General features: G+C 41.6%; 1 protein-coding gene across 1 annotated transcript in view; it reads right to left on the bottom strand.

Annotated features, from left to right (window-relative positions):
- Positions 1 to 201: 201 nt before the first annotated feature.
- RAPH1 (Ras association (RalGDS/AF-6) and pleckstrin homology domains 1) overlaps positions 202 to 22,502 on the bottom strand; it is a 100,079-nt gene continuing 77,778 nt past the window's right edge. Inside the window, 7 exon segments of the mRNA XM_069781635.1 lie at positions 202 to 8,001; positions 8,004 to 8,159; positions 12,827 to 12,969; positions 14,611 to 14,731; positions 15,342 to 15,440; positions 19,715 to 19,825; positions 21,058 to 21,201. Of these exon segments, the coding sequence (XP_069637736.1) occupies positions 6,181 to 8,001; positions 8,004 to 8,159; positions 12,827 to 12,969; positions 14,611 to 14,731; positions 15,342 to 15,440; positions 19,715 to 19,825; positions 21,058 to 21,201 (2,595 nt within the window). The 3' untranslated portion in view covers positions 202 to 6,180.

Below are 22,502 nucleotides of genomic sequence, written 5' to 3' on the forward strand. Positions count from 1 at the left end.
TACAGCCTGCTCTGACCCCCTGGAAAGAACTGTGCAAAGGAACAATAAAAAGCAATTTATTGAGAGTGAGCACATAAATGGTAACCTGTAGGTCATCAGATGGTATCTGATCCCTACAGAGGGAACCACTGATGCCCTGAGAACACAATGTGGGTTCTGAACTCATGAAAAAGGAAAATGGCAAGACAGAGCATTAAAACATTATTAAATTTAACTACATCTTTATTGAATTGTGCATATTCCATTGTATAATGATCTATATTGGGTACTCTATAATGTAGTATTTCTTTTTGTCCTCTCCCATGCTTAAAAAAGTATATTTATACATATATTTATATATATTTATAATATGGCAAAGCTCCCCCCAACCTGAAGCTATCAGTCTAAAAGAGCTTTGATTTTTCTTTTTGGAAAGGGAAGAAGAGGGGAGGCAATCCCATTGAAAGATAAAATGTGCAATTTTCTTTTTAAAGCAGTAAACATGAATGTATTTACAGCACTCAGCACAAGTTTGCTGCACAGACAAATCATCATTGCAATGACACTTTTTTCTTACATTTGCATCCCCAGTATTATACAGAATATCACCAGTGGCTGCTAACAATTAGTGTAAGCCATAAAACAAACTGCTGCTCCAGTTAATTTCTGGTCCACTGCAGTCCACTAGAAGGAGACCTAAGATTTGCAATTGCAACTTGTGACGAAGCATTTAGTTTTCCTTTTAGAAGTACAAGCTTTATAGTGCTGCACCAAATCAGCAGCAGGGAGCCTTGGGCACAGGTTCTTTGCTAAACTGGCCTTTGCCCCCGCCCCTTGCAGATGTGTAGCCAGTTACCAGCATTGGTTAAAGGCAATAGGTGCACAACATCTAACAGTGACAGCCCTGTTCTCTTGCCAAACCACAGCTGCACATCAGCAGCACCTGGCAACTTAGCCTCAGGAGAGACTGGTGCAAGCACATCTGTGTACCTGGAATTTAGCTCTGAATGCATCTTTGGCATCTTGGGGAAGGTGGGAGGAAACTATTTTCCACTGTAGGGAACAGTTGGTTCAATTCCTAAGTCTCCTAGAAGACAAGTTGCCTTTAAGCATTTAAATAAGGTGTGGGGTAGGGGGGTGGGTGTGCTGTCCAAAATCTGTTACTCGAGTTCCTTCTCACTCATTTCCCTCACTAAATCCCTGCTGTGGGGGATTGTGTGTATAGCACTAGTTCCTGTTCCTCCTGTTCTTCCAACTTCTCTAGCTCTTCTCGCCAAAAATACACGCTTCTGACTCACAGAGAGCTCACCGAGTCCTCACCCCGTTGAGTGCCTCAGAGCACCAAATAGCCATCAACCCCAATCACTATTTTTCCCATGTTAGTGGCAATTACTTTAATTTACATTGTGAGGCATAAGCATGATGTTGTCACCTCATTTGCAGTTCAGTGCCTTAAACTTTTCAAAACTAGACAAAGCCTCTGACTCACTGGATCACAGTATTAGTGAGCACTGACCCCTGCAGCTTAACACTGGTTTTGTCAGTCTTCATGGGCGTTTTTTTAATTGAAGGAGAAAAAGAATTCAGAAAGGAAAATTACTTCACTTTAGACCAACTGACAATTCCAAAATAAAAGAACACCAAAAAAACCAACCCAAACTCACATGTTCTGGCTGCATCTACACTACTTTCCATCAGGAATTTATATTGTTTTCCTGGAGTGCAACTGATTTTTATGTGACTGTATTTGAAATAATACTCATAGTAAAATCCACTTACTCTAAATAAGATTGTAAGAAACAAGTTTACCTGCAATGGGGCCACTGAAGTAAAACAATTTAGTTCTATACAGTTTTCTGTAATAAGCAGAAAATTTCTCTTTTGCCCTTCTGCTGTTGAAATGGCACTTTTGGTTCCTTTAACTGTGGAAAAAATAATTTTAACTCAGAGAAAAACTGGCCACACTTTTATCTCTGAGCTGACTTGAGTCATCTGGTTGCCAAAGGGCACAGAAAAAAGAAATTGGAAAACCTTTAAAATGTGCAAGTCAAGAACAGTAAATCTTAAAATGCACATGAAAAAACTGCTCCCTCTCCCATCAGACCTGAAACCCAAGTGATCCAGGTACCTTTACTTTGCCTCGCTGATGTGTCAGTCAGTCACTGCTGCCCTGCAGGAAACTGCAGAGTAAGTTCAAGAGAGGAGCTCTTTGGCTTTGAGGTCACGTACCAAGTCAGAGCAAGCAGTGGTGGTTTGCCACAGGAGGAAACCACTGCACAGGGTGAAGCAGGAGCTTTCCTCTTCCGCAGAAAATAACGAGATTATTTTATGGTGAGACTTGTGCCTAACCTCCGCCCCCAACCACAGGTTTTGAAAGACTAGACAGACCCCCCAGCATATCCACCTCAAACATAAACAACCTATGGGTTGTTTAGAACCCGTGGGGTTTTTTGTTTTTAAAATAATTTCTCCTCTAAGATTACTGCTGATGTAAGAGCCTAGTTTCCCCTTCCAAAGCAACTCCCCGAGCCCTGAATTACAATGAAAGTGTTCGAGAAGACTACCTCCCTGCTTTCTACACCTGTGCTGCACGCACAGAGAAACCTGGCTGAACAGGAGGGACCCTTCTGCTCACAGAAGTGGATGTTACTGCTGCATGGCAGAGGGGAAACTAAGCCCAAATCTGGAACAGATTAACAAATGCAGCTGTATGCTCTCAGCTGCCCCTGCAGCAGTGGGACTTTCCCCAACACCCACCTTAGCAAGTGTCAAAGGCCATACGCTTCATCATGTAACACAACTACAGCTGTACTCTTTTAATATTTTAGGATGGAAGCATCTGCTACCTTTGTGTCCAGAGTATGAAACCTCAGCTCTCACATGCTCCTTTTAATAGTGCCAAAAGGATTACAGCCCATGTTTGTAGCTTCTTGCTGTGTGTCTGAGATCTGGCCCCTTTGTTTTCTGATTTAAATAAATACAATGGTGCAACTATGAGACCAGTGCGCACAGTGGAAAATAACTTACTTGCAAATAAGGCATAAATATTTACTGTCACAAAACCAGTAAATATACTGGAAAAGCAAGTTACAGTGAGGGATCTCATAAGCTGAAAAGGCAGCCAGGTTGTCTGAACCACACTGTAGCCAAATTTCAGTTCTCAACTGAGAGACAGCAAGCTGCAGCCACTCACTGTATTTCTGTATCACTACTGGTTTAGGAAGTATGTAAGTTGTAACAAGAAGGAATACAGGGTGCCACCTTTGCTGACGCTCATTCTTTTTGCTGCAAACTTAAGAGATAAAACTCCTGCCTCCCAGCAAGCTGTATAGCAGCCTGCAGTAGGAAGCATGGATTCATTGTCTAGGGAGAGATACTAGGTAAACGAATTTGAGCACAGGAAAATGAGAACAAAGCTCAAATGCCTCTGAAGAAATTGCACTCAAACCACTGCTCTACCAAGTCCAAAGCCCAGAGGTACCCGCACTGAATGAACAAAAAAGGGCTGGAACTGACACACACCAGTGGAGCTGTCTTGGGGGAAAAGAAAAACAGGGCAAGCAGATTCCCTGACTCCTGTCATCTGGGAGCACACACTGCATCAGCCCAGATGCATCCTGCCAGGGAGTAGGAGAATGTGTCCACTTACCTATCGTCAATAACAGCTGGGGAGTTATGACTGTATCTGCACACCTTTTGCTCCACTGGTGGGTATGAGACCCAGGAGCTGCCTACAGTACAAAGCAGCAGGAGGACCAATGTTGAAAATTACAGCACCCATGAATTGCAGTATAGCTTAACAACCTTCCTGTGAAGTTATTCACCAGCTACACTGAGCATGCTTAAAATCAACAATGCAAATGCTTTTAAGGACACTTTATAAGCACAAAAATAGTAGAAACAAAACTTTGTGAACAATTTGAAAGATACAAAAAAGTGCCTTTCCATAGCAGTGCTTTAAAAATGCACACAATGGTATATACTCTTATTGCTCAAAAAAACTAGTCTGAAATATTAAAACAATTTCCAGAGGTGCTGAAAAAGATTTTTAAAAAATCATATGAAACAGGTCAGCAGAGACAGCACCATTAATTTTTCTCTTTTTGTGATGTACTTATTTAAAACTATATAGTTATAGATGTGTCATTTTCCCCCTCTAATTAGCAAAGCTTTTTTCCTATTCATAAATTATTCACAAAGACATTTATTTTATTATTTAGATTTTTTTTAAAAACTTTATAAAAAAAAAGGAATGGGGGACTGTCAATGATGTTTCTTAAATCTATCAGCCTGAATTACTCTCATGAGAGATTAGTTTACATCTTTTGTACATGCTTGAGGATACTGTCAGGTCAAGCTACTTCCTTTGTTTCATTCTTGGGGGAAGGAAAGCATTTAATATTTGCTTTTGGAGAAAAGGTAAATAAAGAGTAAAATCATTTGCCCTCTGAGCCTTGACAGTATCCCCATGGTGATGAGGGAAGTTCTAACAACCGAGGATGGGGTAGGTACAGTCCAAGTATTTCAGCTACTTTACAAAGGTTGTGTACCACTATGAACATGCATGATACATAGGACCACTTAGGCTAACTACGCTATCTTATCACAACCTCTGAATACGTGGGTAAGACCGTACAATCAAGCTACTGAAGTACAACAAAAAGGACTCTAGTACTCAATCTGGTGACTGACTGGCAAACAAAAAACCCAAAGCAAATATGATAGTCTGTTTCCTACTCATATGGGCCCTTAAATTAAATTATTAGCAAATGCTATTGCCTCTCAAGGTTGAGGTTTTTTCCAGTCTTCTCCCTTGACTGCTAGAAGTGCCAACTTTGGAATTAACAGGTTTATGCATTGGTTGCAGTCTCTGGCGGGTCAAAGAAAAGAGAGAGAATTCCCACCACGCTTGGCCTGAAATTACCACTCCCTTCTCTCTTTCTAGAGGGTTTAGAAAGTTCCCTGACAGTTTCTAATGAATTACAAACAATACTTTCTTTAAATGTTTCTAGACACTTGCTTTTGTAAAGATAATACATCTTATCAGGCACAGACAAGGTGAGACTGTACGCTGTATATGCTTGTGCGAGAACGTAACACTCTCTACAGAAACCTACCTGTTCATTCAGGGAAAGAATTAAGACGTACAAATGATGTATCGACGTGGGTCAGCCTTGTGGGTCAGCATCGATTACAGGAGTGCTGGCAGCTTTCAGAAGGGGTTAACACAAATATATTCGTCTTGAGCCACAGAAACAAATGATTGAGCCTACTATAAAGTTAGAATGCATAATGGATTGGAATAATATATATTTATCCTACTTACTGCATGGACAAATAACTTTGAAATAATTCGTAGCAGTGTATATTTTTAAACTATTTGGAAGGGAGGGGGAGGCTCTTTATAGTATAAATATATTTCACTCCAGCCCACTATATATAAAAATCTATTTTCTTCCTCAGAACATACTCATTTTCAGTAGTATTATGACCAGAATGTTTTGGTATGTTGCATCTGTACTTTTCAATCAATGGACAATGTACATTGTTACTGTTCCTAGCAGAACACCTCAGCTCTGCACTATTTACCCACCACAAACTGCCAAGAGATTTGTGGGGTTTTTTGTTTGTTTGTTTTTTCTTCCTTTCTTTAAAGTGCCCCCTACATCTTCATCTTTGTGGCAAGATTTGACTAGTTACAGAGTCCGATTCCAAATAATATAGTGACTGAAACAATAAATACGGTTCTACAAAAACATTCTGGTTATCTTTTATAATTGCGACGAAATATATCACAATATATTATATACCTACACTTATAATACATGCACAAACATGTCTCACATGGACAGACACTACAAAAAAATTATCTCCCCCCTCCCCTAAATGCAGAAAAAGTAAGAAAATGGGGTTTTGGTCCGATCCATATGAAGGGTAAAAGAAATTGAAAGGATAAGTCAATGCCTCTCTACCCACCTTTCCCAATAAAATACCAACACCCCCATGTCCCCAGCTTTTTTGGCCTAGCCATGAAAGGGGAATGTCTTTACATTTAGCCTTAGCTACAGTTTGAGATCACCTCTTTTGATGGGGCTACCTATCATCCACATCCCCGCATTCTCTCCAAGTGTGCAAGATCACGGGTTGGCTGATCACGGAGCAGCCCACAAGTCACGGAGCGCGCCAGCCCCTGGGGACTGACTACCAGTCCCGCGACAGCTTGGTGTTCTGATCCCTTTTGGGAGGTGCAGGGGGTGGCCCCCTCCGTAACGTTGCATAGCCTGATATATGACTGCCCCCAAAGCTGCTCGTCTTCTGCTGGTCAGCCAGCAGCTCTGGTGGAGGTGGAGGCAGGGCCATGTCGTCCATGGTGGCTGTGGGCTCGGTTCTGGACATCCGCGCGGAGGAGAGGGAGCCATGCCGGGTGATGGATTTCCGCTGCAGCGTCCGGTTGAGGTCTGCCAGGAATCCTGGCTGAACGCTAAGGCTGGACTTGGGTGAAGTGGGCACTTGTGGGCCAGCTGACCCTGGTGGCTCTGCGACCTCCGCCTGCGTCAGTCGAGTGCTGTCGTTCCGCTTGGGACGTGTGGGTGGTGGGGCTTTTTTCACAGATGGTTTTGACCATGCCTGAGGCTGAGGATTGACAACAGCGACTTTTGGGGAGGTGCTGCCCGAAAATACTGATGGGATCTCAACTGGCGGGAGAGGAAGATCTATTTCAGGTGGCGGCGGCGGAAAGTCCGAATCAGACGGTGGTGAAGGGAATTCGACCACAGGTTCCTTCCCAGACACAGCCGGAGCAGGAGCCTTGGCCGGGATCCCTCCTTGCGGAAGGACAATGGGCAGGCTCACCCCAGAAAGGTTGAGCTTTCCTGGCTTTGGAGGGGCTGCAGGAGGCGATGACTCCTTGGAAGGAGACCCTGACGGCTCTGGTGGATGTGCAAATTTGCTGACAAGGCGGTCCACTGAAGGTCTCTTGGACTCATGGTACTCAGTGGAGCTGGTGGACTTGATGCTGGAGTTTCGCTGAGGTGTTGGGGGTGGTTTCTTCCCTCCAGGGCTTGATGTCTTGCTGGTCTTTTTGACTGGAGACCCTGATTTGTCAGGGGGGGGAGAACCTGCAGAGGAAGCTGGGGAAGGAGGTGGAGGAGGAAACACTAAGCTGCTCTCTGGTGGAGGAGGGGGGAAATCGGGTGAGGGAGCGGAAGCCGGCTGCCATTTGGGCTTTGCCTTCACTGCTGGAGGTGACTGTGGAGCCACGCTCAGCGGAAGGGGTTTCAGAGGCTGGGGCTCAGTGGCAGGTGGGGTGGGAGGAGGTGGGAACTGGCTAACTATCTGTTTCACCACCGACGGCACTGGGGACTGTGGGGATGGAGGCGGCTTCACAGAGAAACTCTGCTGCTTTGGGAACGTTGGCGGGGGAGTGGGGCCAGGAGGGGCTGGCGGCAGCGGAGGCACCTGGGGAGAGGTGACGCTTGGTTGTTTCTTTATTGCAAGGGGCAAGGGAGCTGGCACAGCGGGGGTGACATGTGTGACCCCTGGTGATGCTGCCTTCCCACTAGGCTGCGGGGGGAGAGCTGCCATGACAGGCTTTGGGGGTGCCTGGGGTGGTGGTGGGGCAGGCACAGGAGGAGGAGGTGGTGGCAACGAAGAGGTGGCAGTGGCAGTGGCCTGGCTTATATTTGGTTGAACCTGATGGATTTTGGGGGGCGGCGGCGGCGGTGTGAACTGTGGCACAGAAGGGGCACAAGGTGCCGGCTTCAGCTGCGCCATGGCCGAGCCCGGTGTGGGGGGAGGCGGGGGAGGCGGGGGAGGCGGCATGACCCCGTTGGGGGGCACCAGTATCTGAGGCTTTCCCAAGGGTGGGGGGGGTGGGGGGGCCTGCTGCGCAGCAGGAGCTTTGGAAAAAGGCCCGCCATGCTGGGCAGCGTTCTGCAGCCTGGTGATGGTGCTGTACTTGACGAACATGGTGGCGGACGAGCCCGCGGATGGGGCAGCCTGGCTGGGGAGGGGAGGGGGGGGGCGGGGGAGGGGGGGGGTGGGGGAGGGGGAGGGGGGGGAGGCGGCGGGGGCAGCGGGGGGGTCGGCTGCGATGCTGTGTAGGGGGTCCCCACTTTTGTCTGTGTGGACACAGGAGGTGCGGCAGACATGAAGGGCCGACCTGCAGGCTCCATTCGGGCCTATTGGGAAGGGATTTTTAGTGGAAGTGGAAAGGGAGAAAAAGGAAAAGACAGAGAGGGAGGGAGGGAGACAAAGAGATTATAAAGTCAAGGTCTAAATGTGCCTATCATTAAAAATTAAGTGGCAGATTACAGCATGCAGGAAGTATTAGCAAAACAATGCAGCAAGAGACAATTCCATACACTGACAAGGCTGGACCATGCACAGTCTGACCGGGCAGGCAGGGAGGGGAGCTAGGAAGAATCAGCGGAGCCAGGTCTACTCCAAGCTAGGCTGAATGTCAGGGAGAAAATACACCAGCCTTGTCACTTCTGTGGGGCAGGCACCTGCACCCAGTGAGAACTGCTGGTCCTCCTCTGGGCAAGTATAATGACCCAAAGAGAGCACTCCCCAGAGCACCACAGGCCATGACAGAGGACATCAGGCAGAGCAAGAGACTCTGCAGACATCTCCTCAGCGCAGTAAGACTAGAGTTAAACCATACATGGCCTCCCAGAGCATCTGTCAAGCCTTTACATCGGTTAGCTCAGGCCTTACACTGTTCAGTGTTACAAAATGCAGAGATCCTGAACTGCTCTAAAACACGTGAAGAGCAAGCTCCATGCAGGAATACTACTGACAGCCTTCCACTCCACATGCTCTGATATCCAAGACTGGTAAGGACAAAAAAAATGAGGAAAAAGAGGGAGAATTGAGGTTTCCTAGGAAAATTTCCCCAGAAGGAAGTGTTTAGAGAACTGCAAAAGAAAGTTAGCTTGGGAAAGAAAAGCCATAGATGCTACTATTAAGTTAAGCAGAAAAAGAAAGGAAAGACGGGGAAAAGCTGACTAAGGGAAGGAAGGAGCAATGGGAAAGCAGCAGGCAATGTTTTAGTCTACTTGTCAGGTTTTGCTCAAGTTAAATTGTTTCTCTAAAACTGCAAGCCTACATTCCTGTTAAAAATTAAAAAGATAATTGCATTACTCAAGTTTATAAACATCCTCCTAATACAAAGTGGTTTGGCTACAAGCCAAGTTGTGAATTTCACAGTGCACAGCATAGAAACATGCATTAGAAAAGCAACACCAAGATGGCAACTGACTACACTGGGTACCTATACTTCATTAGTAGATACTTTGCCATGTTAGCCCAATTATGCTCATCTGCACTGTATGAGCAGGTTTGCATATTGCCTTGTTCTAAACACAGGTGCACAGAGTTTCTATACACACAGGACACCACCAAAAGGATTAGAGAGTCAGAAACAACAAACAGTGATTTACAACACACATGGGGTGTGCCTCTACCTGTCACATTAGGTCTGGAAGTCAAGAGTATAAGAGTTCTGGAGCTAAATCGAGGTGTTCACATAACAAAACAGGAGAGAAATCTTGATCTCTTGCAAGTGTTAGTCTGTAAAGTACCATTCTCCCAATCACCCAGGTTAATGAATTTTCAAGTAGTACCACCTGACCTTAATTGTGCCCTGTATAAGGCACCACCTGTGTGCTGACCTTAGCTGTGCTGAGCTTCACTTTTGACACCTGAGACAGCAAAAGGCAACAGGAAAAATAAAAGCAGCATAAAACAGAGAGGGAGACCAAGGCATAACAGAATAGCTATCCCTTAATGGCAACACTTCAGAGAATCTTGAATTTGTCACTTAAAGCACACGCAGTGAGCATGCATTTTGATGCCTGCTGTAGCATCCCATTTGAAATAACATGTTCAAAATCTAACAAGCAAAATGAGACATAATGTGATCTTCACTGCCCATCTTTGAAGAATGCGAACAGATGAATAAAGTATTCTTTGGGAAAACAGCAATCTTTCAAAACAGGAAGTGGACAGATTACCTGCATTTTGGGAAATGTGGGGTTTTTAATCTTAGATGTATTTGAAACAGGGAGGAATTTTCCTCATATCCATTGAAGACAGTCATTTTCACAGTGAGCAAATTAAGCACCCAGGAGAGGGAAAAGAATATTGTGCATCTCAGGAAGGGGAGCTCCTCCCATCTCCACAAAATCAGATTAAATTTCCACAACCAGAAACATATTCAGTGATACTTTGTTTATAGAAGAACTTTGAAACAGATCATTGTCCTTGTTCATCCTTATAACTATGTGATGTCCTTCTGTGTATCCTGAAAAATTACCTGTTGCATACTAACAATTCAGATTTGTAACATGCATCTTCATGACTATCTGAACTCTCAGAAATGCTATAAAAAGAATATTATCCATTTTTTTAAATAACTGTGCCTTTTTTTTTTAGCTGTTTTTCCTAAGAAAATAAGCTTTCGCAATTTAACTCTTTGCCATCTCTTTTCCTATGCCAGTTGCTTTTGGATTGGTTAGCAAATTTCAGTCAAATATGACAGACTGCTAGAAATCTCAATATATTTTCAACTTCAATAAATTGTTGTGAAGTTACTAGCACCTGGTAAATGAGAGAAAAGCAGACATAACTCACCCATTTTAACTTGTTGAGCAGTTAGCCACTGGCCAACCAGTACAACATCCTGGCTGGCTGGCCAGCCTCAATGTCATCTCCCTGCAGAGCCAAAGCATGCTCTGTTCTGCCCTGCTTGCTGAGGGGGATGAGACAAGCGTAACAAGGGGGGAGAGAGCTGTTGCAGAAGGGGAAGGGACATGCTGGACAATTCTCCATTAATTCTGCCACTTGCAGCAACCTGTCCGTATGAACTTCTTAAGCCAGGTTTGTCACCAGAGCACTGTGGAATAACTACCTGTGAAATAACTGTTTGGAGACTAATCTGCCTAAATCAGCATGTCTCAGTATCACTGCAACTGCAACTACCTTTTAATGTAAATTACAATTTTTTCAACACTGTTGTTTCCTTTCTTGCCACTCAGTTTAACATTTTCCACTGCCAATCTAATTCATTAGTTAAGTTCCTTGGGCCAGACCTGTACAGGATAAAAAACCCCATGTACTGTAGTTTCACTGAAGGTAAATCTGTCACCAATCTAATCAGAATTTTTTAATGTGGCTTCGAATTGTAATTTTACATGGTTCATTTTCTTTGGACTCTTTGGGAGTTTTAAGGCAATCCATTCACCTGTGTTACACATGAGGAAGAGAAATATACCTTTTCTTGGATTTGTGCATAGAAAGGAATTCAAATTGATGAAATCTTGAAACACGGATGGCCCTCAACAGGGAGCAGTCTGAATATTTTATTTTTAAAATGCCTTTAATCAGATAACATAAAAATTCTTGGGGTTTACTTAAATGAGCAATTGCGAACAGCACTATGACTTGATAAAAACAACAGTGGCCCCATTGTGGTAAACTTCAAACTCTTCTCTAAAAGCTCACAGACAGTGTAACAGCAAGATTTTCACATTAAAACCAAAACTTTAGGGAACAGTAACATTACAGTTCTCATACCAGTACTCCTTCACCTCTGTCCGATACACGCCAGACAGACTCAAGTGCCCTATCTTTTGCACCTACCCTGCTCCTGCAGAAATGATGCACCCTGCACACATATACAAGCCATCTGCTGATGAACATGCAGCAGGTGTTGCACTCATGCAGTTCAAAGATTTGGATCACAATTTAGCAAGCTACATTCCTGGGCTGAGTACTACACTACTATTAGAATCAGACAATTTCCAAGCCAGCAGGCACTGAAGAAAAGTTATGAATCCCAAAGAATGCAGTCATGTCAGTTTTCACATTGTGCCACATGTGCTTTCTTATTTGAAAATGTGGTATTATGTCTTATTTTTAGTTATTTATCTGATGCACCAATGTCAGATGTAGTGACCCATGGGTTTAGTTTTAAGAAACTTGCTTCTCTAGTTTGAACCTGGGGTCTGGGGAAGATTCAAAATTGACAGGAGTGAAGATAGTTTCCCATAGCATCCTGCCAACATACTTCCACACGCAACTGCTGCAGTTAGTACTGACATCATGGCTGTTCAGGAACCTGGAAATTCCTTTGAGCCTGACAACAAGCCAGATTAAGTGTCAATTCTGCTGTGTTTGGAAGTGTTCCCCAGGAACTACACCAGTCAACTATGACAAAAAGGACAGAAAACTAACCAAACCACAACAGACCTGAGCCCCAGGCTTCAAGGGGTTAAAATCTTTTGTAACTCTCTACCAGTAACAGGAGATACCAAATCTGCCTCAGTCCACAACTGCTTTCAATTTCAATATTTCTGCTTTGACCATATCTGTGGTTACTGCTTCCATTTCCACTGAATATAACAGAAAACATTTGAGTAAAAAGTACTGGAGTACTTAGATATACCTGCCTTCAGGTCTCAGTTATTCACATCTTCACAATGGAAAGATGTGGCTAGTTAACTGGAGAAAGATCTTAGTGAAAGAATTTCATTCAACTTGTTAACAGCTGATCGTTTTATTTTGTCTTTATTCAACATTAGTTTATAGGATTCTATGGGAAGGCCTTTATCATGCCGTCAAAGAACAGAGGGCTTCTGTGCACACACATAAGAGGAAGAACAGAAGGTTCCAGGGCTGAGTTCCCTGAAAAAGTGATTCCTGAATAAACAATTATATGGCAGTGTATGTTAATAACAGAGTAAAAAAGAGAAAAAATCCCACTCAAGACAGAGGTGGGAGAGGTATCACTCTGTCTGGTACATTTTGTTGGGCGTTGGTTCTCAAACTAAAGTCTTCTTGTTACCTTGCTGGATTCCTCCAGTTGAGTGCCTCGTTTCCAGGCCTCGGAGAACATGGAGCTGACAATACTTTGGGAACGGACATGTCCAGCTGGCTGTGTGTCAGAAACTCCACTGTCAGACTGATTAGAATGATTTGACTGAGATTCTGTTTAGAAGAAAGTTAAGAAACAGTTAGCATATGTTTCTGAATGTAAGAGTAAAGTTGGTGTGCTTATAATGCAACTGTGTGACATTTATTGGTCACAGTTGTTAAACACATTATCCCACCAAAGGACATTGTTGCCACTAACTACTGTATAAGCTCTAGCTCACATCCATGCCCTTATTGTCTGGAAAACAAAACAGTGCAACAGATCCCTGGTATGAACCAAATCTGAAGCTCCACAAAGTTGACAGCATGTCAGATATGCCGCAGAGTAAAAACACACTGCAATTGTATAGGTCCTGAAACACCCAACAGCTCCTGCACTTTGCGAAAAGCCCCATTTCATGCAATGCATGCAGCCTGCTCTCTCCAGCGCTCCTTCCCAACACAACCTTAGAAACAGACACTGGACATAAGCTGAGGACAGGCAGACTATGCTAGCTGAGGCAGTAGTCTGCTTCTGACTGCTCCATTCAAGGGAAGAGAAGGAATGATGCGCATCCTGCAAGCAGCAAACACAGATAATGCTCTGGGTCCACAGGGTATCTTGAAAAGACAGCAGCAACCACTGCTAGACCAATTTATCCAGCCTGGCACCTGCTTTCTGTGTACTCTCAAGCTGTCCTGGGGAAGAAGAGCATCTAGGCACAGGCTGGACTGCAGCTCTGGCAGAACATGCATGGCTGGTGGGCTGTGGCTCAGCTCCCCACAAGAAGAGAAACTTTATCAGAAAAACACCCAGCTTGGATGGAGAAATTGTCAGTAACTGAGAATTTACTGCTACGCCTGGCAAGCTGTGCCGCACAGTTGAAGAAACACAGTGCCTTCCCAGTTAGGCTGAATTTGCTTAGCTCATTCTCACAGGCTACCTTCTGAAGCTTTCCAATTCAGTAGCATTACTTCCTGACCTGTATCTGCAATGGACAAAACACTTTCACACAATAGCCTGTTTTCAATAATGAAACTTGCCCTTGAGGGTTCAGAATAACCTGGCGAAGTGTCAGTCAGCTCTGAACAGTGAAATGAGACTATATAAACCATTCATCAATTTTTAAACTGTTCTGTGCTACAAAAAAACCAGTCCCAGTCCTGCTGAGAGATAAACAGGAGCATATTACTGCAGGCACACACAGTTTGACACAGGAACAGAAACAGTGTTTTCGAAGTTCATCTCTAATGAGATTGTTTGGATCTTTGCCTTTGGGAAGGAACTATTTCTCTTTTTCCAATTTCAAATATTTCAGTCAACAAAAGCAGTTTAAGAGCTACACACACATGCTCTATGCATCATTAAAACATATATCTGATTTCTTTTTTCAAATAGGTGAAGATAGAAGCATTAGGAATTTGAAAGGAAGTTTCCTCCTCTCAGTACCAGAAAAACATTCTTTTTTGGAGGTGAACAAGAAAGTACTGTATGTTCCAAATACACACACCCCTGCAAGTAATATATTAAAATAGGTTTTTTATATTTTTTTTATATACATGTTAAACAAAGTCTATGTTTTGGACTAATCATAGCATAAAAGACTTTGGAGAAACAGTCCCATTTCCTGCAATAGTCTCTCCTGAGGTCTCCAGATAGCAGATGATAATAAAGATGATTAAATCTTTCTATTATAAGACAGATCACATTATTACCTGGCAAACTAGATGAGCTGGAGCCTGACTTGATACTGGAGCTAGACAAGGAAGTCCAGTCATATGCCGATTCTGTTCTCTTCAATGCTTCCTGATAATTCATGTACAGTTGCTTCCCATACTAAGCAAAATGACAAACAAATTTAACAATTGTATAGGCTGTGTACCATTTTAGGACTGTTGAGCTCCACCATTGACTTCTCTGTTTCACCTTTTTCCCCCCAGAGAAGAACAACAGGCTCTTTGTTAAGGAGCTCAAGCAACATTTTTTTTTTATTAGTGAATTGCTGAAAGAAAGAAAAAAGAGTTCATTTATGCTAGAAGAGATAGTGTCAAGCACGAAATGGGCCAACGAATGAACTAAGCCAACCTGGGGATCTTAGAAAACAATTCTGTTTTCTCAATTCTCTTTTCCCATAAGCCTGGTTTTTAAAAATCTGTAAGGGAGCTGGCTAAAATCTAGCCATGAGGTCAGTTAGAACTTTGTTGTGTGACAGAGGTGCAGCAGAAACAAGAAGAAAGGGCACAATTACTGAATTATCGTAACAACAAAGCCTAACAATTTTGCTAGGGAATTAGATATGTAAGAAGATCGTACAGTTCACATTCAAAATAGTTAAACAGAGGGAAGTTAGATTTAGCATGTATTTTGCTAAGTAACTATAAATGGTTTCAAACAGATAATGACAACCACTCATGACAACAGTACAAGACTGCCTAGAGGAGGTTACCTTAGCAATGCGGATGCCATTGATCCATTGGTGTAGAGTTCTTACATCATCACAGCAAAGATACTTGATATACTGGGATTTCTTCTGGATCTGAGGATGCTGCAGAAAAATTATTAATCCTCATCAATATTTTAATAGCTAGGAGTGCAAGGAAAGCTATTTATCTGTTGAGGTCTATACAGACAAACTTAATGCTGGAAGCTCTTTAATAAAGGTCTGTATCTGAGCTCACTTTAAAATGTTTGAGAGTACTTCAGGAGGTGGCAGTGGGGATTGCTTCACATGCAGATTGGCAGTGTGTCCAGCGTGCACTGATTTCAGGTTTGAAACACTAAGAAAGGGTGAATCTTTCAGTATTTTGCTGCTGTACCTTCTACCAACAGTGTCTTCTACACCTGTAAAGCTTTTTAGAAATCTTTATACTCTCAAGCCAAGTGGTCAGAACAGTGTCAGCTTGTATAAACCTTTCCTGAACACAAGGAAGAGACTGCCAAGGCATAAAGAGTTGTCTCCTTTCACTGCTCTATGGACTAACTCACCACCTGAGGGAGACAACTGATATTTCACCTTCCTCTCACACCAAAACAAACCAGAGGAAAACAAACACACTGGTCTTCTCTGCTTTTGTATGGCTTGAGTGAGATGCTCCACAAACGACATGCTTAACAGTACAATTCCATTGTCAGCTTGTAGAGCCTTCAAGGTCCTCCACCCTACTGATACAGGGCTATCATCTAAAATATTTGCTGCTCCCACATGCACGTATAAAAAAGAAAAGGTGCTGTATTTATCAATTCAACAGTCAAGAAGGAAATGTGTATTTTTCAAAAATCAGACAGTAGGAATCATTCTGGATGGATTATTCAGTTGCTTCCTGTCCATGCTATAGAAGTTCCATGTCTCACAGCTGTCAGGGCAACTCCGAATGCTCAAGTTTTTATATCCTCTGTTAGCTTACAGTTCAGTGACACAGAGTTTTGCTAGATGATCATAGGTATTTAAGTTTTATTGGACTGTCTGAAACATGTATCAAAAACTTTTAATCCCTTTTCAGAATATTTTCTCCTGTTGTCTTCAAAACATAATTATTTCAAAATGAACATGAATATGTTTATCTCCATAAACAGAATATATATAACTAACTTCATTATGGTATTAGCGAATTGTTTTCATTTTTCACTACCAGCCTCTTTCACATACATGTTGTATAACAAAGAAGAGCCTATAGAAGCGCAATTACTTTACTGACAAGCTGCCTTTTTCCTGGGCTTGTTCAAAAATTTGGTTATACAGAAATAAAAGAACCTCTCAGAAATCTAACATTTAGGACCAAGGAGCTAATATTATGTACTAGCATACAAATGCTATACTTAACAATAGCACAGCACCTGTCCTGCACAGTAAGGTTCAAGATAAACAAAGGAAGCAAACATGTAAAGACAAATTCATTCTGAACTTCAGTGAGAATTGTCCTTTCAGTTTGTATGTGCCATTCACCTCTCCAAAAACATGTTCATGTTTTGCAGGTATTTCCCAGCCTAGTGAATCTTTGTGGCACAAAACTGAGTTTCTATTAAGAAAAAAAAAAAGTATTGCTTCTATACATTGGTACTAATATAAAACATCAATGTAACATTTTAAGAATTGAGAAAGGCAGAACTCAATCCTGCTTAATATAATAATTTGGTGATTCATAAGTTCCACACCAAAAACATAGCTTCACTTTGTCTAAGTTACCTGACTAACTCTACCCCGTTAAATATAGGGACAATTTAGACACATTAAAATTTGACTTTAACATTTTCATGTCCTCATTTATGCTAAGAATGGCAATACTTTTTAAAAAAATCTACTTAGATAAGACTTAGTCTCGTTTACTCTGTGTGGTCAACAAGTCTGAAAAAATAATTCACTATTAACCTGTGTGGATGTGGCTAGAAAGTGACATGTAAGCAGAATAAATCAATTTATTTCAAAGAATTTATAAATACCTATAAACACTGACATTTTTGCTTTTAATTGCATTCAATTAACTGTGCCAATGACCTATAAGAACATGGAAAATATTTCCAGTTTCAGCTGTATGCTTTCTCCCTTAATATCATGTCCCATATTTGATATTTGGTATCTACTTCTGAGTGGGCCCAAATGCATGTTGCCCTGTCTACTGGAAGATGAAATCCTTTTTTCACACAGTGGACAGGCAGCCACACACTCCAGGCACATAAAACATTCTAATGTCCTGACATATGCAACACCACATGAGCTACACATCAGGGAAGGTAAGAGGTCACAGGAAAAGTGTAGGTGCAGGTATAATCATCTCTTGTTACTTGCACCATTTTCAAATCCATGAAGACACTTTAACTGCTGTGAATATACTGTGAAAACCTGTTTTAAAATAGCTTTGTAGCTAGCTATCTTACAGGAACTGACACCATTTTGAACACTGTGTGGGAGTCAAGAGAGACTGGGAGATGAGTTAATGCAATTTAAAATAACTTGAAGTACTCAAGTTATTAATCTCAGGTCACTGCTTTCATAACATTTTTTCCTACTTGTTTTTCTACCTGTCCTTTATACTCAGAAGTTTCTGCCTTTACAGCATCCCCTTTCCCTCAGGTTGGGCAATATGGGTAAACTTGACTCTCTAATACCAATTTCTGCACAACTCTGGACCTATGCTCTGAGAAGACAGCAACTCCCTGAAGTTAGCATTTCAAGGGCTATTATCTCACTGAACCTGAACTGTTGTAAGGTACAGAGCTGCCAAATGGAAAAAAAGAGTTTAGTGTTATGTTTTAGAGTATGGTGAACAATTAAATAGACTGGTATTCATCATCCTGGAACTAAGACAATTCAGGGCAATATGAAAGTGTTTACAAAGTCATGAGGACCATGGAGGACAGGCAACAATTGTTCACTAACTGTTCACTAACTATACAAGAACTAGAGGAAAATGAAATGGAAAGCAACTGATGGTTCAGAACAAGTAAAAGAGCGTACAAGGTAAACCCAACTGCTGCAGCATTCTAAAAGTTTCTTGGACTCCCAGAGACAGGGCACATTCAAAAAGTAAGAATGCACACAGGGCTATTAAACAGCCAAGAACCACCTCCTGGCTCCCTAAATTTCTAAAGGCTGAAAAAGTATTCTGTGGAAGTATCTCTGCAAGACTGTCCTGTATTTCTAATTTTTCCCTAAGCAGCTTATAAGGAAAGAGAAATCTAGTGAGCTAGATGAGTCCAGTAAAGCCATTCTGCTGCTGCTCTCTGTGATCTTTTTTCCTTCCCCCACCACGCAATCTACACGGATCTTCTGGCAGGTGGATGAAATCTGTCACCTTGATGGGGAAGAAAGTGATTCATAGCCATTTCTTCCCTCTGCACTAGTCCCTGTATGGCAGTTTCTCATTTTTTTTTACTGTATTTCTGTCAAGGAGGCTCATTACAACTCCACAGAAAATGTAGTTAAACACATGTGCTGGGTTTGACTGGGATAGTTAATTTTCTTCATAGTAGCTGGTATGGGGCTATGTTTTGGATTTGTGCTGAAAACAGTGTTGGTAATTCAGGGATGTTCTCATTATTGCTGAGCAGTGCTTACACAGTGTCAAGGCCTTTTCTGCTTCTCACACCACCTCACCCCACCAGCAAGGAGGCTGGGAGTGCACAAGAAGTTGGAAGGGGACCCAGCTGGGATAGTGGACCCCAACTGACCAAAGGGATATTCCAGACCATATGATGTCATGCTCAGCATATAAAACTGGGGGAAGAAGAAGGAAGTGGGGGACAATCAGAGTTATGGTGTTTGTCTTCCCAAGTAACCATTAACGTGTGATGGAGCCCTGCTTTCCTGGAGATGGCTGAACATCTTCCTGCCGATGGGAAGTAGTGAACAAATTCCTTGTTTTGCTTTGCTTGCGTGCATGACTTTTGCTTTACCTAGTAAACTGTCTTTATCTCAACCCACGAGTTTTCTCACTTCTACTCTTCCAACTCTCTCCCCTATCCTGCCATGGGAGAGTGAGCAAGCGGCTGGGTGGTGCTTAGTTGCCAGCTGGGGTTAAACCACGACAACATAGCTTTCTCATCGTCACTAACTTATGGCAATTTAGATTTCTCATGTGCAGATTGAAGATAATTTAGAGATTCACCAGGAAAACTGACAGGCATAGTTTTCCAATTGTTACATTACAATAGGAAGTGTATTCTAAATTATAATCTCTCCCAAGATTGATATTGTGTTAATCAGCTCTTGCTCACAATTAGGAAGTGTAGTTATTATAAGGGACTAAAAATAGTGTGGAAATGTTTCAAGCTTTTTACTTGCTCTTTTCAGTATGCGAATTTTCAAAACAATTAACAACTTACCTTTAGCACTAAACAATAGTCTGTGGGTGCTTTGTATTTGTTCCGATAGTCCTGTCCATAGTAAACACTGACATGATCTAGCTGTAGAAAGCACACGAGATCCCGTGAGACCTATTAAATACAAAAATAATCATTTACAAAATATCTTTATAAGAAAGTCACATGTACTGATAAAAATCAGTCTAGTGTTAAGATCCAATACTAGAATAAGATCTAGTTAGGGTCAAATATTAGTTTCCATCTGATCTGAAAACTACCAATACAAGAAGGAGATACAGCCATGCATAAACTCTTGCATCAGACATTCATTTTTAACCAGATATCCTCTTCAAATTCAGTCTGGGTTTTTGTGTTTTGTCTGCATTTTGCCTTTTGACAACATTTTTATACCAGACTACTAATTTTTATTCAGAGTTGGTATCAGGAAAAAGTAAATAGGATTGGCTGACTGGGAACTTTTTAACAGCTGTTGGTTACATTTCACCTTGGTAATAATCAAGGTGCCCAAATTCCAATGTGACTGTGAGTAAAATTCTAATGATGTTTGGCAGTGATTGTAGGGCACAGAATTTCAACAGGCTATCCTGCGTATAGATTGTTTTAACAAAGCAAAAGGCTGTGGAAAGAACATCTGAGACGTATTCAGCTCTAAAGGGAGCTGGTGCACTGACAGACATTTCCTTTTCATTGCCAGTTGTGTGGGAAGTGGACTTCCTCTACTGGGGATCAGTTGATGCTGTCAAGACTGATGGATTCCTGGACAACTTGAACTCACAGTAGTTCAACCGTGAAGCTACAATGCATTTGTAGCAGCTTTCTATTTATTCTTCATTATTGATACACATGAACAGCAGTAAGCGGCAATGAAGAAATGATATTATAATTACCAGTTTCAAAAATGTAGCACAAATTGGTCCAAAAAGAATCCCATTTGTATGAACTAACTAAACCCAATGAAATTATGCAGACTGATTGTGGAGTTGGTCTGATATTTTATGATTGGCACTTGTGGTGCAATTTGGTCCTTCATCTGAATTCTGCTTGAGAAAAGACAGCCTCTTAACTCCACTAATCATTTTTCCTCAAGTGCTTCTGAACACCTAATCCCAAGCTCACTCAAAAAGCAGACCCTTGTCGTCTTGTATTTTTAAATTTGTGGTTACACCCTTCAGATCAAGTGCTACCACAGTAATTTACACAATATTTCCATGAAAAAGCTGCACTTTTAATTAAGGGATGCAGCACTAGGCAAGGCACAGCTAAGCCAAAATTTAAGGCTGACTCTTGTGTGCATAGTTCACCAGCAATAAACAATTCAGGGAAATTGCTTTAAAACAGCATACCTTTGCCTTCCCTTTAGGGACGTAGTAGATTCCAGAAGCTCGAAGAAGAAAGTAACGTTTCTTCCAGGACTTCTTACCATCCTCTTTCAGCCACAAAACTCCCTCAATCTCTGGCACGGTTACAGAACTTCCACAGAAACATTCCTGCCGATAAGCACAGTGGTTTGGGAAGAGAAACAGACAGAACATAAGCATGCAGTATTTTGTTTTTAATGACTGAAATCCTGAAATTCTTTATCTAAGGAATGCACACAAAACTGGAACAGCTTTTTTTTTTTTCACGCAGTGATATGAATTAGAGATTCATTGTAGAAGCTATAAGGTAATTCAGACAAACACAATAGGGGACCTTAGCATCTTCTCAGCACACGAATAACAACAAAAATATTAGCAGCTACTGTAAAGATTTTCTAACCACTGCTTATCAGTAATAGATGCCCCAACAGCTTTACTGGCTTTAAAGTCACGAGGTTGCCTCATACATATAGCCTCATAAGTCTAAGTATACACAAAACGTAATTACATATTCATCAGATACAGCTATAATTCATTCCATGAGTACTTTGTGGCTACTAACTGCCAACACTATAACTTCTGTTAAGGTTTTATTTATAAAGAGCTAACAGAGGAAAACAAACACTTTAAATCCAGTCCAGATTAACATGCAGCACAGAGATTCATGAGTAATCCTAGAAGACAGAAAGAATTAGGTAGAATTACAACCCTCTGCATGTCATGGCTTCAGGCACCTTTTTGATCCACAGTATTCACATGACCACTTATTAAAACCCATATTAATAATATACTAAGAGCATGCATATGGTACTTAAAAGTGAAATTGTATTAAATATAATCCAAAATTAAATACCCAAAATATTTACTTTTGTGTAACTACTGAAATCATAATCATTATTCTGGAAATCAAGTAGAAGCTATGACACTTCAGCATGGGTAGGTCTCTAAAAATGTCACTTTTTTTTTGTTGTCCTTGGTTCTATTTAACATGTTCGATGTTAATTGACTTCCTTCCCTGTCACTCATTTTTTAAATTGAATATTTGGTTGTTTATTTTAAAATGGAATTGAAACAATTTTTAATTGAACCAATGCTACAGAATTTTGTAGAGAATAACAATTTGGAGAGTACTAGTAAAAAGATCTCTACCACCACAGGTCAAAAAAACCCCAGGTGACAGTTCTGCAAATATCGACTGGTTTTAGCCATAGTTACAGGTAACCTCATTTTGATTACCACTGTGCATGGTATTTTATTTATTAAACAAAATAAAGACACATTTTTATTAACTGATTGTATCTGAAACAGGGTAACATTAAAATAGCCATTCATCTCAAATGTAACACATTCCATTCACAGTTGTTCCAGAATTACATTCAGCTCCATCCAATTTCAATCACCACAACCTTTTAGAGTTTAGCTTCCAGCTC

This window comes from Haliaeetus albicilla, chromosome 4 (assembly GCF_947461875.1).
Source record: "Haliaeetus albicilla chromosome 4, bHalAlb1.1, whole genome shotgun sequence".
NCBI lineage: Eukaryota > Metazoa > Chordata > Aves > Accipitriformes > Accipitridae > Haliaeetus > Haliaeetus albicilla.